At 46.0% G+C, this 18,937-nt stretch overlaps 1 protein-coding gene across 4 annotated transcripts in view; it reads left to right on the top strand.

Moving 5' to 3' along the window:
• The window catches only part of PTPN11 (protein tyrosine phosphatase non-receptor type 11), a 95,230-nt gene that overhangs the window by 37,712 nt on the left and 38,581 nt on the right, over positions 1-18,937 (top strand). For 2 of the 4 annotated variants that reach the window (XM_008272268.5, XM_008272270.5), the window contains exons 3-6: positions 3,419-3,613; positions 7,336-7,528; positions 8,565-8,681; positions 9,603-9,716. In XM_008272268.5, the coding sequence (XP_008270490.1) occupies positions 3,419-3,613; positions 7,336-7,528; positions 8,565-8,681; positions 9,603-9,716 (619 nt within the window). The remainder of the gene's footprint in view (positions 1-3,418; positions 3,614-7,335; positions 7,529-8,564; positions 8,682-9,602; positions 9,717-18,937) is intronic. The other 2 variants (XM_008272269.5, XM_051826560.3) reach the window with 1 other exon arrangement.

An 18,937-nucleotide genomic window follows, 5' to 3' on the forward strand; every position in this document is an offset into this window, starting at 1 on the left:
ATCATAAACATTCTCTTAATGGTCAAAATTGTCTCTGTAGTAATACTAAGAATTGTAAAAATTTAGAATCACCATCACATTGGTAAATAATTCAGTCAACCTCCATCAATTTGGAAATGAATGAGTTAAGGTTAATTCTTGTCTGTTTTTGTTTCACTTACATTTGATATTTATTTCGTACCTTGAATTAATAAAATCTTACTTCTGACACACACACACACACACACACATGAAGATCTCTTTTCCAAAATACTTGAGATGAGAAGTGTTTCAGATTTTTGCATTTTTTGGAATATATATCTATATATAGGAATATATATATATTTGGAATATATATATTGGAATATATATATTGGAATATATATATTGGAATTATATATATATATATATATATATATGTAATGAGATATCTTGGGGATGGTTCCTAAGTCTATAAACACAAAATTGATTTATGTTTTATATACACTTTACATAAAAAAGACTGAGGGTAATTTTATATAATATTTTTAGTGAGCCTGTATTTTAAAATTTTTAAAAAATTTTATTTATTTGAAAGGCATAGTTACACACAGAGAGGAAGAGACAGAGACAAAGAGAGAGAGAGAGATACCTTCCATCTGCTGATTCACTCCCCAAATGGCTGTGATGGTCAGGGCTGGACCAGGCTGATTCCAGGCACCAAGAATTCAATCCTCAGTTCTCCCATGTGGTGGCAGGGATCTAAGTCCTTGGGTCATCTGCTACCTTCCCAGGTACACTAGAAGGGAGCTGGATCAGAAGTAGAGCAGCAAGGACTTACACTGGCACTCTAATATGGGATGCTGGTGTCCCGGAAGGCCGGCTTAACCTACTGTTATTGCTATCCTGAATCTTGAGTTTTTTTTTTTTAAAGATTTATTTTAGTTTTTTTTTTTTTTTTTTTTTTTTTTTGACAGGCAGAGTGGACAGTGAGAGAGAGACAGAGAGAGAAAGGTCTTCCTTTGCCGTTGGTTCACCCTCCAATGGCCGCCGCTGCAGCCGGCGCACCGCGCTGATCCGATGGCAGGAGCCAGGACCCAGGTGCTTTTCCTGGTCTCCCATGGGGTGCAGGGCCCAAGCACCTGGGCCATCCTCCACTGCACTCCCTGGCCATAGCAGAGAGCTGGCCTGGAAGAGGGGCAACCGGGACAGAATCTGGCACCCCGACCGGGAATAGAACCCGGTGTGCCGGCGCCGCAAGGTGGAGGATTAGCCTATTGAGCCACGGCGCCGGCCTGATTTATTTTAGTTTTTAAAAAATATTTATTTTATTTATTTGAAAGGCACAGTTACAGGGGGAGAGAGAGAGAGAGAGAAAGAGAGAAAGAGAAAAGTCTTCCAGCTGCTGATTCACCCCCCAAATGGCCACAATGGCCGGAGCTGAGCCCATCCAAAGCCAGGAACCAGGAGGTTCTTTGAAGTTTCCACATTGGTGCAGGGGCCTAAAGACTTGGGCCATCTTCTGCTGCTTTCCCAGGTGCATTAGCAGGGAGATGGGTCGGAAGTGGAGCAGCTGGGACTTGAACCATTGCCTACATGGGATGCTGGCACTCCAGGCTAGTACCACAACGGTGACCCCATGAGCCTGTATTTTTTTTTTTTTACAGGCAGAGTGGACAGTGAGAGAGAGAGAGACAGAGAGAAAGGTCTTCCTTTGCTGTTGGTTCACCCTCCAATGGCCGCTGAGGCTGGCGCTGCGCTGATCCGAAGCCAGGAGCCAGGTGTTTCTCCTGGTCTCCCATGCGGGTGCAGGACCCAAGCACTTGGGCCATCCTCCACTGCACTCCCTGGCCACAGCAGAGAGCTGGCCTGGAAGAGAGGAGCAACCGGGACAGAATCCGGTGCCCCAACCGGGACTAGAACCTGGAGTGCCGGCGCTGCAGGCGGAGGGTTAGCCTATTGAGCCGCGACGCCGGCCATTGAGCTTGTATTTTTAAAAAAATGATTTATTTATTTATTTATTTGAAAGGCAGGGTGACAGAGAGAGGGAGAGACAGACAGAGATCTTCCATCTACCGATTCACTCCCCAAATGCCCACAACAACTGGGCTGGGCCAGGCCAAAGCCAGGAACCAGGAACTCAGTCTGGGTCTCCCACATAGGTGACAGGGACCCAAGAATTTGAGTCATTGCCTGCTGCCTCCCAGGGTGCATATGAGCAGGAAGTTGGGTTGGAAGTGGAGGCAGAACCTGAATCCAGGTACTCTGATGTGGAATACATGCTTCCCAAGTGGTGGCTTACCTGCTGCACCAAGATGCTTGTCTTTTTTTGAGACAGACATTCTTGTATAAGTGTTTTTTTTTTAGATTTTAAAAAGTTTATTTATTTGAGTGGTAGAGTTACAGACAGTGAGAGGGAGAGACAAAGGTCTTCCATTCACTGATTCACTCCCCAAATGGCTGCAATGGCCAGAGCTGAGCTGATCCCAAATTGGGAGCTAGGAGCTTCTTCCAGGTCTCCCACGCAGATGCAGGGGACCAGGCACTTAGGCCATCTTCCAGTGCTTTCCCAGGCCATAGCAGAGAGCTGGATTGGAAGAGGAGCAGTTGGGACTCGAACTGGAGCCCCTATGGGATGCTGGCACTGCAGGTGGAGGATTAACCTACTGTTCCACAGTGCCGGTCCCGTATAAGTGCTTTGATGCTAAATAATTTTTAGTAAAATACTTGGGACTTGTATTAGTCAACTTTTAGCTGCTTTAACTGATATACTGAAAATAACTTCTGGGGAAGATAGAAGGTTTATTTTGGCTTACAGTTTGAAGATTCACAGGTCAAGATTGGTTGCTCCTTTGGTCTGGTGTGTGATGTGAATGGTGGGTGACAGAAGTTGTGTGGTGATCCAGGAAGCACAGAGACAAAGAACTTTCTTCTACCCTCTAAGTTAAATCTCTTTTTAAGCTGCCGTGGTTGAACCACGGGCTCCACCCTAGCAGCGTAACCCAATCTAATTCAGTTGCTTTCCAAAGGCCCATCTTCTGATACAAACTGAATCTAACCTCCATCCTTGATCCATGAACCACTGATCCGTTAACCATTAACATAAGAAGGTTTTGGGATTTGAATGTTGGCATGAGTTTGAGGAACAAAACAGGTAGATTTGTTACTGTAATTAGATGTGTCCTTGAATACTGATGAGAATAATTATTGTCACTTTGATAGGTCGATCATTCGAAGTAGAAGATTTACAAGGTACAGAAACTAAAGAGCAAAGCCTTTCACATGGAGACAGTGGACCGTGTGGCCATTTTGCCCATTGCATTTGTTACAGCGAAGGAGGAAATCCATTCTTTCCTTGGGTTCATCTCAACATTTGGGTGAAGTCTGATATCGAACGTGAGATATGTTTTTACTAGTCTAACTCTTTGTTTCTCCCTTCCTTTCCAATGGACTATTTTAGAAGAAATGGAGCTGTCACCCACATCAAGATTCAGAACACTGGTGATTATTATGACCTCTATGGAGGGGAGAAGTTTGCCACTTTGGCTGAGCTGGTTCAGTATTACATGGAACACCATGGGCAGCTGAAGGAGAAGAATGGAGATGTGATTGAGCTCAAGTACCCTCTGAACTGTGCAGATCCTACCTCTGAACGGTCAGTGACATTTTTGGGACACAGACTCTGTGTCACTCCTGTGCCATGCGTGTCATGCAAGTGCAGTGTGGTGAGTTGTGTGTGACTCACCGACTCCAAAGCTGGTGTCTGTTTCTCAGTGAAAATGTTACTAAAGTAAGAAGAGTAGTATCAAGTTATTCTCAGATTGACCTTGCCTTGCAGAAGCTTGATAAAGCGTTCCTTGGACTCACTTTGCGGGGTCTCACGCTGTTCCTGTACATACGTGGCACATGCAGTACTTCTAAGCTTTGTTGCACTTCAGTTGAAAACCTTTGAGGGTATTGAGAGGAAGACAAATGGTAATGGAGACACCAGGATCGCAGCAGCTCTCTGGGCGGCTCCTGACCAGTAGTTACTCAGCAGTCCACCAGCAGATGTCAGTTGAAGCCCGGAAGTGGAAACGCAGAGAGAACTCGGAGGGCCAGCTTTGTCATCTGTTCTTTTCATGTTATATCCACGAATGTGGGAGGGCCCTTATTTAACGGGAACTGCATTATGTTGGAGATCTTCCCCTGGTGTGGGAACCAAGTGATGCAAGCTGGGGCCTGACCGACTTGCACGTCTCGTACTGGGTTTCTGCATCCCCGGCCGCCTCTGATTCAGCACAGGTGCAGGGTCTGCTACTGAGGTTTGTCTGTCTGTATCGGCAGGTGTGGGTTTTTTTTTTTTTTTTTTTCAGCTTTACACCATTACATCAGTGCTGTTCATGTGCCAATAATTTGTTTCTGACTCCCCCTGCAGCTTCCAAGCAGAGGCTGTCGGCCAGCTCTGCAGTTCGTTTCTACGCTGCACTCTTTCCAGTTGAGTGTGGATGAGAAAGAACTCAGAGACCTTTCCTTTAGTGGTGGACGGTTAGCATAACCCGCCTCAGTCATGCTTGCTTTCCTACTGAGGTCCTGAGGGAAAAGGCCCACTGCCTACGTGACTATGTGACGATGCTTCCCACAACAACTTAGAGCAGTGTTGGCTCAAAGTCTGTCCTTGAGTGACCTTTGGCAGCCTACGTCAGGACTCTGTGGCCTGCTAGTTAAGCCTCTAGATTTTTGGGTCCATTCGGACTTAAATGTATTAATTGATGACTCTGAGTATGGGGTGTGAGAATTCACATTTTTTTTTAAGTTTTATTTATTTATTTGAAAATCAGAGTTACACAGAGAGAGAAGGAGAAGCAGAGAGAGAGAGAGAGAGAGAGAGAGAGAGAGAGAGAGAGTCTTCCGTCCGCTGGTTCACTCCCCAGTTGGCCACAACAGCCAGAGCTGTGCCATTCTGAAGCCAGGAGCCAGGAGCTTCTTCCAGGTCTTCCCACACGGGTGCAGGGGCCCAAGGACTTGGGCCATCTTCCACTGCTTTCCCAGGCCATAGCAGAGAGCTGGATTGAAAGTGGAGCAAACCAGCGCCCATATGGGATGCCCGCACTGCAGGCGGCAACTTTACCCGCTAAACCACAGTACCAGCCCCAAGAATTCACATTTTTAACAAAATCTGTCACACAACTCCAAGTCTTAGTGTGCATTGAAATTTAAAATGATAGTCCTCTATATAGCCCACAGACATGACAGCTAATATGGAGGTTATTGAAGTATAGATTGGAAATATGGCAAAATTTAGAACGTTTGAATTAATTTATAACAAAGATCCTTTTTAATCTTCAATAAAGTAATGGCAAACACTCAAAATGATTTCCTGTCTCTGTCACAACTTTAAACATATTTATTTATTTGAAAGATAAACACACAAAAGAGAATGAATCTACTGTCCTTTGGTTCACTACCCAAATTCCTACAACGCGAAGTTTGGGCCAGGCTGAAGCCAGGAACTCAGTCCCATTTTGGTGACAGAGACTCAACTTCTTCATTTTTTTTTTAAGATTTATTTATTTATTTCAACATCAGAATTACACACACAGAGAGAGGGAGAGAGAGAGGGAGAATCTTCCATTTGATGGTTCACTCCCCAATTGGACACAATGGCCAGAGCTGTGCCGATCCGAAGCCAGGAGCCAGAAGCTTCTTCCTGGTCTCCTACGTGGGTGCAGGGACCCAAGGACTTGGGCCATTTTCTACTGCTTTCCCAGGCCATAGCAGAGAGCTGGATTGGAAGTAGAGCAGCCAGGTCTCTAACCGGTGCCCTTATGGGATGCCGGCGTTTCAGGCCGGCCCCGAGACTCCACTTCTTGAGTGATCACCGACTGCCTCCCAGGGTGTGCATTAGCAGGAAGGTGGAATTGAAGGGGAGCTAGGACTCAGACCCGGATACTTTGATATGGGTGCAGGCATCCCAAGTGGTGTTCCTACTGCTGTGCCAAATGCCTGCCCCTGCAGTGTCTTATTAGAACTTTCTTATATGGCTGTGATAGAATAATTGGTCTTTTAAGAGTGGGCAATCAAAAAGAGCAAATTGTGTCTTTAAAAAATGAGAGATTTGGGGCCGGTACTGTGGCACAGCAGGTTAACGCCCTGGCCTGAAGCGCCAGCATCCCGTAAGGGCGCCGATTCTGGTCCCGGCTGCTCCTCTTCTGATCCAGCTCTCTGCTATGTCCTGGGAAAGCAGTAGAAGATGGTCCAGGTCCTTGGGCCCCTGCACCCATGTGGGAGACTTGATAGAGGCTTCTGGCTCCTGGCTTCATATGGGCGCAGCTCTGGCTATTGTGGCCATTTGTGGAGTGACCCATCAGATGGAAGACCTCTCTCTCTCTCTCTCTCTGCCTCTCCTCTCTCTGTGTAACTCTGACTTTCAAATAAATAAATAAATCTTCTAAAAAAATTGAGAGATTTAATTGAAAAACTGGAAGACATTTGTCTCCAAATGACTGGTCATTTTAACATTTTTGTCATTTTCCTGTCTTCCTGAACTGCGAATTCTGTCTTATGTGAGATTGATCAGTCCCTTGCAGGGACTAATTCGTAATTGTCTTAGGAGAGCTGACTATATATGGTAGTTATTTATTGATTGATTGATTGATTGCTATTTCCTTGAAATTTATATAAACTTTCTATATAATCTGCCATACAGTGCCATGTGTTATGCTTAAAAATCATTTCAGACTGGCCGGTGCCGTGGCTCACTAGGCTAATCCTCCGCCTTGCGGTGCCGGCACACCGGGTTCTAGTCCTGGTCGGGGTGCCGGATTCTGTCCCGGTTGCCTCTCTTCCAGGCCAGCTTTCTGCTGTGGTCCGGGAGTGCAGTGGAGGATGGCCCAAGTGCTTGGGCCCTGCACCAGCATGGGAGACCAGGAGGAAGCACCTGGCTCCTGCTTTTGGATCAGCGCGGTGCACCGGCTGCAGCGCGCCAGCCGCGGCGGCCATTGGAGGGTGAACCAACGGCAAAGGAAGACCTTTCTCTCTGTCTCTCACTGTCCATTCTGTCTGTCCAAAAAAAAAATTCAGTAATGAGAAGGATGCTTTGTATCCAGAACATACGTGTGGGATGATCATATGAAATCATAGATAGGATCTGCAAAATACATGAAATTGCAAGAGCAAGCCAGTTAATCCAGTGGCATACTGTCTTGAGTAGGGAAAACGTGGTGAGGCTATGAATTTTGCCTGTGAATGAATGAATGAATGAATGAGGCAGTGGTCCTCACCTGGGGTTTTACTCTGCAGGAAACATTAGCAATGACTGCAGTATTTACGGTAGTTTTAGAAAAGAATGTTGTGAACTGGCAGTGGAACTCAATTTGTTTTCATTCTTAAAACCAGGTGGTTTCACGGGCACCTCTCTGGGAAAGAAGCAGAGAAATTATTGACTGAGAAAGGAAAACATGGCAGCTTCCTGGTCCGCGAGAGCCAGAGCCACCCTGGAGATTTTGTTCTCTCCGTCCGCACTGGCGACGACAAGGTGGAGAGCAATGACGGCAAGTCCAAGGTGACCCACGTCATGATTCGCTGTCAGGTAATGCTCCGCCCGGCCTGCAGGGCTGCAAACTGTCGCCCTGGGGGGTTTTCCCCTGCGAGGAGACAGATGCTGTGCGGCCCAGGTCAGCGTTTCTGCACTTGTGGTATGTTGATTATAACTGTTTCAGGATTTCAAAACTCTTTTGAGTCATTTACTTCCAGGTTATCTCTGGCAGATTAAATCATGCCTAACAACCCCCTCTCCCCCCATGATGGGAATGCTTGAGATCTACTCTTCTAGCAAAGTCCAGTCTGACAAGACGTTGTTACTGACTGTGGCCCCTGCGCTTCCGCATCCTACTGAAAGCTGTGCACTCTGGCCAGCCCCGCCCCTTGCCCCAGCCCCTGGTGACCACTGTTCTGCTCTGTGTCACCATGGGTGTGTTTTTAGCTTCCAGTTGTGAGTGAGCTCACGAAGTGTTTGCCTTTCTTTCCTGGCTTTTTACACTTACGTAATGTCTGCAAGTATAATGTTGTCACACATGTCAAGATTTGCTCCCCCTCCCCCCTTTTATGGCTGAATAATTTTCCAGTATTTGTGCATGCACACATATACATACACACACCACATTTTAAAATAAAGATTTATTTATTATTTGAGAGGTAGAGTTACAGAGAGAGAGAGAGAAAGGTCTTCCATCCACTGGTTTACTCCCCAAATGGCTGCAGTGGCTGCAGCTGGGTCGATCTGAAGCCAGGAGCTTCTTCCGGATCTCCTGTGTGAGTGAAGGGGTCCAAGCACTTGGGCCATCTTTCATTGCTTTCACAGGCTATAGCAGAGAGCTGGATCGGAAGAAGAGCAGCTAGTACTTGAACCAGCACCCCTATGGGATGCCAACACCACAGGCAGAAGCTTAGCTTTCTGTCCCATAGCACTCTCCCCTCCCCCATTTTTATTCATCTGATCTGTTGCTGGACGTGTAGGTTGTTTCTGTATCCCATCTATTGTAGATATTGCTGCCGCGAACACAGGAATGCAGGAAGCACAATAGTTAAACACAAAGGTAATACATGCCGTCTTTTTGTCTTGAAAGGAACTGAAATACGATGTTGGTGGAGGAGAGCGGTTTGATTCTCTGACAGATCTGGTGGAACATTACAAGAAAAATCCTATGGTAGAAACCTTGGGCACAGTGCTGCAACTCAAGCAGGTAAGTGGCTCAGAAAGCTACAGCTCCTTCTCCTTTTAAAGTTTTGAAACCCCAATTTAGAGTTTTCCGAACTTACAGGGGTAGACAGAGTAGCGCTGTCAACGTCCATGTGCTCGTTCTTCAGCCTCAATTGTAACTGATTCTTTAGTCCTTCCTTCTGTATGCTGTGTTCACTGGCCACCTCCGTGGTGTCTGGAAACCAAGTCCAGATGTTGTGGAATTCCACTGGTGTCTGTGAAGAGCCTGATGGCTTTAGAGGAAGCTTTCAGCATGGATCCACTCTGGTTGTTGTTAGGTGACCACATGGACATTAAAGTTGTTGCTATTTCGGAGTTCACCCTTATGACAGTGGCAGATGATAGAATTTTTCAAAATAATGTTGTGGTCTATTTATAAAGAAAAATAGGATTGAATTTTTATCAGCAGAGTAATGTGTGTGTGGAATTGAAGAAAGTTTCGTTTCCTAGCAGCACAGAAGAGAAGGTGAAACTGCATTTGAAAACTTAAATAAATTATTATTATTTATTTTCATTTTATTTGAAAGAGAGTCAGAGATAGACAGAGAGAAGGCTTCTATCTGCTGATTCCCTTCCCAAATGGCCACAACAGTCAGGACTGGGCCAGGCCAGAGCCTGGAACTCAGTTTGGGTTTCCCATGTTGGTGGCAGGGACCCAAGTACTTGGGCCCTCACCTCTGCCTCCCAGGCTGTGCATAAGTGGGGAGCTAGGATCAGAGGTAGAACCAGGACTAGAACTCTGATGTGGGAGACAGGTGTCCTAAGTGGCCGAACGCCTGCCCCTGAATTTGAGAATTTTATTGTGGCATACCGCATCCCGAGAGGCCTGTCCTTGCCTGCAGGCTTTCTTTATATATTAACATTATATTTTCTTCATTTTACACCTACTGCTGAACTTGATCAGCCCCTCAATACAACCCGTATAAACGCAGCTGAAATAGAGAGCCGGGTTCGAGAACTGAGCAAACTGGCCGAGACCACAGATAAAGTCAAGCAAGGCTTTTGGGAAGAATTTGAGGTAAGTTCTTAAAAAGCTTTTCACATGAAGTTATTAAATCCTATTTTTGGTAGAAGAGAAGTTGGTCTTGTTTTTGGACTTGGATCTGAAACACTTGAATCTGACATCCTTTCTTAATTCAGCCATTGATTGACATGGAACAAGTTGCCGAGGGGCCTCTTTGAAATAGAAGGGCGCTGTGTTCCCAGAGACGAGTTGGCAGTTAGTACGGAACGGGCGCGCCAACAGCTCCATTTGGCTTTTTTGGTTTGGACCACTGGCAGAAACTCAGAAAAACAAAAGTATCTAATTCCTTTGGAGGATTTCCAGCATTCACTGGGGTCTTTAGAAAAAATCTATAGCCTTATTGCAGTGAGTAAGTCAAAGACAAATGGCTCATGTTGGCTCTAATTTAGGACTGACTTGGTATCGTTGGGAAGCTAAGGGAACCCATTTCTCTCCTGAAAGCAGCTTGGGTGGAGAATGTCCCTGATGGGGCTCTGCGCAGTTCTCCTGCTCTTCCGTGTAACTTACCTTCGACACTGTGATCTCTTTCTGTTCGCATCTATTTGAGTGAAACTTGTTCAAAAACAGAAATTCTGGCATATTGCCCTGTGTGGTTGTCCTCTGCATTTAGCACTCAGCAAGGTCTCTTGCACGTAGCAGAAACTCCATGAATGTTTGTTGAATGAGTATTTATATTTAGCTAATGCTTACATAATGTAAAAAGTTTTTTTTTATTTATTTGAAAGAGAGAAAGATAATCTTCCTTCTGGATTACTCCCCAAATGCCCACAAGAGCTGGGTCTGGGACAGGCCGAAGTCAGGAGCCAGGGACTCCATCTGGGTTTCCCACGTGGATGGCAGCCTTGCTCTGCTGCCTCCCAGGGTGCCTCCCAGGGTGCACGTTAGCAGGAAGCTGGCTTGGAAGTGGGGGTTGGGTGCCATCCAAGATCCCGGGCACTTCAATGTGAGATGCAGGCGTCACACGCAGCAGGCTACCCCTCCGTGCCATGATGCTCGCCATCATTTCGTTATGACTGTTCTTTTTGATGGAACTGATCATTCCATACTTTTGGTGAGACTTTTGCGTTTACAAATAGTTGTGGAATGAACGATTGGGCAGTGTTGCCCTTTTAGCCCTGGCGTGTCAGAGCAGCACGGTGAGCTGGCTAACATTTCCGTTCTGCAGGTGCACAGCTGAGGCTCAGGGAGTTTAAACTGTCCAGACCTGACATGGGCTGAGCTCCAGCACTGGGGATGGGTGCGGCCCAACAGCGCAGAGCAGAGACTTGAGTCCAGGCTTATTCTCTCTTATCAGGCGTGGGGTCAAGTGCTAAGGGCACTGTAATGAGCAAGGCAGAACAGATTTTTGCCTAAAGGAGCATTGAAAAGCATCCCTGAAAAGCGATGACGAACGTAACGAGCCGGGATTTCAAACTCTCCAGCTCACCGCTTGCCTCATTCTACCCCTTCTGCCTACTTAACAAAATGCAACATTGCAGCAATCATTTCTTTTTTATTTATTTTACTTATTTGCAAGTCAGAGAAAAAGAAACAGAGGTAGAAGGATGGAGGGAGCTCCCATCTACTGGTTCAATCCCCAAATGCCCACAACAGCTGGGGCTGGGTCAGGCCCAAGAGGAGCCTGGGATTCTAGCCAGGTCTTCCCTGTGGTGGCAGAGACACAGTGCATGAGCCATCACTTGCTGCAGCCCAGGGTGTGCATTAACAGGAAACTGGAATCAGAAGCAGAAGTTCTATTGGAAGTTTTTCTGGGGCCGGCGCTGTGGCGTAGTGGGTAACAGCTGGTAAACCTGGCGCCTGCAATGCCGGCATCCCATATGGGTGCCGGCTCGAGATCCAGCTGCTCCACTTCCAATCCAGCTCTCTGCTGTGGCCTGGGAAAGCAGAAGAAGATGGTCTAAGTCCTTGGGCCCCTGCACCTGTATGGGACATCAGGAGGGGGCTCTTGGCTCCTGGCTTCGGATCTGTGCAGCTCCAGCCAATGCAGCCAATTGGGGAGTGAACCAGCAGTTGGAAGACCTCTCTCTGCCTCTCCTTTTCTCTCTGTGTAACTCTTTCAAATAAATAAATAAATCTTAAAAAAAAAAAAAAAGTTTTTCTTTGCCAAGACTACATAGCAGTGAAATATCAGCAGGCACTTGAGTCCTGTGTGGTTTCTGGTTTTATGTTCTGAACAGTAACTGATATTTATTGCTTGGACCCCTTGATTCATAAGGGATTCTAAGGTAATGATTTTATAATTTTATGATTCTTCATTATTTATTTGGTGGGATGTTTGATTCTTTTTTTTTTTTTTTTTTTTTTTTTTTTTTTTTTTTTTTTGGACAGGTAGAGTTAGACAGTGAGAGAGAGAGACAGAAAGGTCTTCCTTCTGTTGGTTCACCCCCACAAATGGCCGCTATGGCCAGTGCTGCGCCGATCCAAAGCCAGGAGCCAGGTGCTTCCTCTTGGTCTCCCATTGGGTACAGGGGTACAAGCACTTGGGTCATCCTCCACTGCCCTCCTGGGCCACAGCAGAGAGCTGGACTGGAAGAGGAACAACCAGGACTAGAACCCAGCGCCCATATGGGATGCCGGCACTGCAGATGGAGGATTAACCAAGTGATCCACGGCGCCGGCCTTTTTTTTTTTTTTTTTTTTTTCTAAGTAGTTTCCAAAATAACGTTCTGGGGCTGTTGTGACATAGTGGGTGGAGCTGCTGTCTGTGATGCCGGCATCCCATATGGGTGCTAGTTCGAGTCTTGGCTGCTCCATTTCCTATCCAGCTCCCTGCTAATGGCCTGGGAAGAGCAATGGAATGTGGCCCAAGTACTTGGGCCCCTGCTACCCATGTGGGAGACCTGAAAGAAGCTCCAGGCTCATGGTTTCTGTCTGGCCAGTCCCCAGCCATTACAGCCATTTTGGGGAGTGAACCAGTGGATGGAAGATCTCTGTCTTTCTCTCTCACTGTAACTCTGCTTTGCAAATAGATAAAAATAAATATTTTTAAAAATCAAAATAACATACTGTAAAGTTTTATTTTATATCAATATATACTCATGGATGTTTAACACATTTGATGTATTTCTGTCTACAAAATTTATTATCATATTTGCTGTTAAGATTTTTTTTAAAAAAGATTTATTTATTTATTTGAAAGACAGGGCCACAGAGAGTGGTAGAAACAGACAGAGAGAGGTCTTCCATCCACTGGTTCATTCCCCAAATGGCTGCAGTGCCAGAGCTGGGAACCAGGAGATTCTTCTAGGTCTTCCATGCGGGTGCAGGGGCCCAAGGACCCAGGCCATCCTGTGCTGCTTTCCCAGGCGCATTAGCAGGGAGCTCGGTCAGAGTGGAGCAGCCCAGGACTTGAACTGGTGCCCATATGGATGCTGGTGCTGCAGGCAGGGGCTTTAACCCACTGCGCCAAAATGCCAGGCCCAGCTCTTCTTACCTTCGGTCAGTGTGAGCTCTGCGGGCTGGCTTCTAGCCCTTCTATTCAGCTTGAGCAGACCCTGCTTGATTCCTCTTTCTGGTGGATTGCCTTTTCACGGGCTAATTGCTTTGCAGTGCAGAACTGCGTCTTTCATTCCCCCACCCAGTGGGCTGACCTCTCCCCTTTTTCTGCGTTTCCTCCCCTTTTCCTTCCTTCTCTTTGTTCATTTCAAGGGAAGTGGTGTTTCTAGACTGTAATCTGGGTATCAGAGTTCATTGCTGCTAGGTTGGTTATTACTTCTAGACCTCGTCAGTGCATGGGGCTAGACGTTTTTTAAAAATTTTTTCCCTTGAAATAAAATACATTCTGAGTTCAGACGATACTTCCAAATCAAGTTCAGGACTTTGGAGTTTTTATTAACCTCATTGATCTTGGTTACCTCTGCATCTTCTTCCTCTGGTGCTAGAATTTCTATTCTCAAAGCTGTTACGTGATGACTTATTTGCTTGCATCCCACATTGCCTCAAAATGGTAACACTTCTTAATCTGATTACTGAAAATGGTTGAATATTTTTGCAGTTTCTTTCTTAATCCTTGAGAGGTGTAGAGTCAGATCAGTGCCTTCAATTCATTTGTCATTCTCTGTGTGGTTACAAATGAGCGGAGTGTGCATTCACTTACTTCTGTCATTTTACATTGGAACCTAAAGTTTTATTTATAATTATGCAGAGCATGCACTTCGATTTGGAAGTCAGGTTTCATACTAAATACATTCCTTTTATCCCTGTCCTTTCCTTCTCTGTATTTAACTGTAGTTAAAAAACTGTAATTTATCATTACGTGTTAAAAATGTAAGGAAATATGTATATATTCCTATTTTTTCTGAAACAAACATAGTGCAACTTTATATACACTCTTTGCCTTTTTTTTTTTTTTTTTTTTTTGGACAGGCAGAGTGGACAGTGAGAGAGACAGACAGAGAGAAAGGTCTTCCTTTGCCGTTGGTTCACCCTCCAATGGTGGCCACGGCTGGCGTGCTGCGGCCTGCGCACCATGCTGATCCAAAGGCAGGAGCCGGGTGCTTCTCCTGGTCTCCCATGGGGTGCAGGGTCCAAGCACTTGGGCCATCCTCCACTGCACTCCCTGGCCACAGCAGAGAGCTGGCCTGGAAGAGGGGCAACCGGGACAGAATCCGGCGCCCCAACTAGGACTAAAACTCGGTGTGCCAGCGCCGCAAGGCGGAGGATTAGCCTATTGAGCTGCGGCGCCGGCACTACATACACTCTTTTCTAACCTTTTCAGCATCTTGGACGTCAGTCCATGGTAGTATCTGAAGATGCTCTTCATTCATTTTTTTACTGCATAGTACTGCATTGTGTGGTTGAAGTACAGTTTATTCAACGTATGGATAGGCATTTGGGTAATTTCTAAATGAATTACAAAGAGGGTCATGATAACCATGTCCTTGTGTCTTTTCCTGTTTTTTTTTTTTTTTTTTTTTTAAGTTAAAAAATGATAATAGTTTCTCATCTTTCTTAAAATAGTCTTGATCTTTTTTTTTAAAAAAAAGTTTATTTTTCATCTACTTGAAAGGCAGAGCAAGAGTGAGAGAGCACATGTGCAAGAGAGGTAGAGAAGTAGAGAGAGAGAGAGAGAGAGAGAGAATGAGAGCGAGGGAGAGGGGAGATCTTCCATTTGCTGGTTCACTCCCCAGATGTCTACAACAGTGAGGGCTGGACCGGGCCGAAACCTGTAGCCCAGAACTTCATACTGATCTTCCCTGTTGATGGCAGGGCCCAGTGCTTGAACTGTCATCTGCTGCCTCCCAGGGTATACTGACCGGAAACGATGGCCAGCAGAGCAGCCAGGACCTGAACTGGCTCTCTGATGTGGAGTGAAAAGTGCCCCAAGCAGCGGCTTCACCTGCTGCCCCACAGTGCCTGCCCCTGCTTCCCATCCTTAACTTTCATTATATATTAGACAAGATTTTGGTTAGCATATTTAACATCTGCAAAATACTGTTGTTAATTAAAATGTCAGTTAAATATAAGGAAGTTATTTTGTGATCTGAATTCTTTTTAGTCTTATATTTCCTTCAGAAATGATGATCTATACATAAATGACTTTTCATGGAAAGTTATTTTTTTTAATAAAGATTTATTTATTTGTTTGAGAGGCAGAGTTACAGAGAGAGAGAGGGTGAGACAGAGAGGTCTTCCATCTGCTGGTTCAACAGCTCAGTGGCTGGAGCTGGCCTGATCTGAAGCCGGGAGCCAGGAGCTTCCTCCAGGTCTCCTGTGTGGGTGCAGGGGCTCAAGTACCTGGGCCATCTTCTGCCGCTTTCCTAGGCGCATTACTAGGGAGCTGGATCGTAAGTGGAGCAGCCAGGACTCAAACTGGCATCCATATGGGATTCTGGCATTGCAGATAGTGGCTTTACCTGCTATACCACAGTGCTGGCTCCTAAAGTGACTTTGGATCTAAAAATTTTAGCAGAGAGGTGGAATGACTGCATTTGCAAAAATGCTTTGGCCTGGCTCAGCCCTGGTCGTTGGTGGCCATTTGGGGAGTGAATGATGGGTTGGAAGACTTCTCTCTGTCTCTTCCTCACTCTCTGTAAATATGCCTTTCAAATAAATAAGAAAAATCATTAAAAAAAAAAAAAAAAAAAAGAAAAACAAAACTTTCCCAGAGAGCTGGTGGCAAGGGCTGCTTTTCATGGTCCCATTGGGATCAAGATATGACCTTAGAAGCCCAGCTCTCTGATGGAAAAAGACAGTGGATCTAAGTGCTGACCTGATGGTTTCACTCTGTGACATCTCAGATTCAGCTCATCTTTTATACATTATTTGTAACAAAAAGGGGGAAATTGAGTTGGCTTTAGAGGGAAATGGAAAATAACAAGATCACAGCCATACAAGGTCTCTGTAGAGGTCAGGTTGAGGCGGTGCCCTAAATCAGGGCATTAACATTTCTTCGAAACTGAAGCGTGTCTCAGGAGCTGGCGTCCTGCTTGCTAGCTCTCTTACGTGCCTGCTTCTCCACTTCAGCCAGTTTTTAAAAAAATCGCCCTTTCAGGTTGGACCCAGGGGAATGAGACCGAGAACAAAGCAAACCGCTCTAGAAAAAAGCAGATCCTTGGAAGCAGATCCCCCCGTTATAATTTAAATCCTCTGAAGCCAAACTGAACACAGCAAGGCAGTGTTACTTCAGTGATTATACCTTCGTGCACCAGAGGGTGATAAATCTGGGCCCTGATGGTTCTGAAAATGACGCTGGCAGTAATTTAACCCTGGCAGCCATTTTTTTAAATTTTGTCTCTGCTCAGCTCCTGGTTTTCTGTAAAACTGTGCATCGTTTCTGGTGTGTTTACCCAGAAGATACCTATAAATTACCTTTGCTTTTGACGCATCTTAAAATACGAAGTCTTCGTTAAAGCTCGTTGATTTTTTTCTCCTTTGCTACTGAAATAAATTCAGGTTGATGATTTCCATCTAGGATATGTTGTGTAATCAAAATGCCATGAATCTAAGTCTTTGATTTTTCCTGGAGATTGCCCGTTTCTGAGCCGTGTAAACATCTCACATCTGCTCATGAATGTAAAGAGGTGGATAATATTTCCAAATTTATGGACATCCAGTAAAGTTCTGCCCCAGTGAGCCTGACAGTAAAGGAGTGGCATGGCAGTTTATGGTTCTGTACGTCTGCGCTTGCGATGGGCACATTATGCCAGGCTTGAGTCAGCCTGTGCCTCGTGGCAAGGTGGGTATTGCATGGCCACCTTTATGTGGCGTTTGCCTTCTGTGCCTGTCCCTCCCTTTTGAGTCCTCTAGGCCTGAGCTGCCAGGGGACACTGGTCTGAGCCTGGGCGCTTGCCTTCACCGACGTCAGGGTCGGTTGCCTAGAGGATCTAGGTGCTGCCAGTCCTTTGGGCCTCACTCTTCCTCTCCACCCTCCTCTAGCTTGCTGCCCTCTCTGTGTCCAGAATCCCTGTTCCCTCCTCATCTTTTCTAGTCTTTTTCCATCAGCAGATTTTCAGTTTCTTGACTTACAGATTGTCCGACCCCTGTCAGATATGGAAAGTAGGGGCAGGTGTTTGGTGGTTAAGACACGTTTTGGGATGGCCACATCTCTTATTACAGTGCCTGGGTTTGAGTCCTGGTTCTGCTCCCAGTTCTAGCGTCCTGCTAGTGTGCACGCTGGGAGACAGCAGGTGATGGCTCAAGTACGTGAGTCCTCGCCAACCACAAGAGAGACCTGGATTATGTCTGGGCACCTGGCTTCAGCCTGGCCTAGCCCTGGCTATTGAAGGCATTTGGGGAGTGAAATAGTAGATGAAACGTCTCTGTCTATTACTATCTGTGTGTGTGTGTGTGTGTGTGTGTGTTTGTCTCCCTCTCAAATAGATTTTGAGGGGCTGGTGCTGCTGCATGCAGTGCCAGCATCTCGTGTGGGCACTGGTTCGAGTCCTGCCTGTTCCACAATCCAGCTCTCTGCTATGGCCTGGGAAACCAGTGGAAAACGGCCCAAGTCCTTGGGCCCCTGCACCCACTTGGGAGACCTGGAGGAGGCTCCTGGCTCTTGGCTTTGGATCGGCCCAGCTCCAGCTGCAGCTGCCATTTGGGGAGTGAACCAGTGGATGGAAGACCTTTCTCTCACTCTCTCGTTCTCTCTCTCTCTCTCTGACTCTGTGTAACTTTGCCTTTAAAATAAATATATCTTAAAAATATATATTTTGAAACTAGCAACTTTCAGTCTTTGTACCCAAGTCTCAGCAATTCTCATGGGTTCAGGTGCTACCTATCTGGAGTCCAAAGAGCAATGCCAAGTGCATGATCATGTGAACGAGGTGTGTCCGCCGTGGACTGCCCTCCTCGGGGAAAAGTGGTTCTTAGAGAGGAAGGTTGTAGTAAGGTGGGCAGACATCCCAAAAATATCACCTAAGACTATAGACACCAATGGTGTTGGTTTCTCTCCTTTCCTCCCTTCTTTCTTCCTTCCCCCTACTAATATTTATTGAACACAGACTCTGCTAGGCTCTGTTTTAGGGTCTGGGGATGTCAGCAATGAACAAATCAGTTTAAAAAAAATCTTTTTTTTAATTTTATTTTTATTTTATTTGAAGAGCAGAGAGGCAGAGCCAGGGAGAAAGAGAGAGAGAGAGATCTTCCATATGCTGGTTCACTCCCAAAATGCCTATAACAACCAGGGCTGGACCAGGGCAAAACCAGGAGCCCATAGATCTCCTATGTGGAGAGCAGGGACCTGAGCTATTCCATGCCACCTTTCAGAATACGCATTAGCAGGAAGTTGGATTAAAAGTGAAGTAGCTGGGACTCAAACTAGGCACCCTGACATGGGATGCGATATCTCAAGTGGTGACTTAACCATTGTGCCAAATGCCTGTCCCAAGAAGTCAGTCTTGATCCTTATAAAACTAACGTCCAATTGGAAGAGACAGATAGTAAACAAAGATACAGTTAAATACCCAGCACGTGAGATGATGATCACTCCTATGAAGAAAACAGAGTAGAGCGGGCCAGTGTTGTGGCACATCAGGTTAAGCTGCTGCTTGCATTGCTGGCATTCCTTGTTGGCGTGCCAGTTTTCGTTCCCATCCAGCTTCCCATCAAGGAAGACAGTAGGAGGTGACCCAAGTACTTGGGCCTCTGCCACTCATGTGGGAGACCAAGATGGAATTCCTAGTTCCTGGCTTCAGCCTGGCCTGACACTGGCTGTTGAAACCATTTGGTAAGTGAACCAGTAGATGGAAGGTTTCTGTCTTTCTCTCTCTGTTGTT

This window comes from Oryctolagus cuniculus, chromosome 21, assembly GCF_051225735.1.
Source record: "Oryctolagus cuniculus isolate XC-2025 breed Fujian yellow rabbit chromosome 21, ASM5122573v1, whole genome shotgun sequence".
Classification (NCBI taxonomy): Eukaryota; Metazoa; Chordata; class Mammalia; order Lagomorpha; family Leporidae; genus Oryctolagus; species Oryctolagus cuniculus.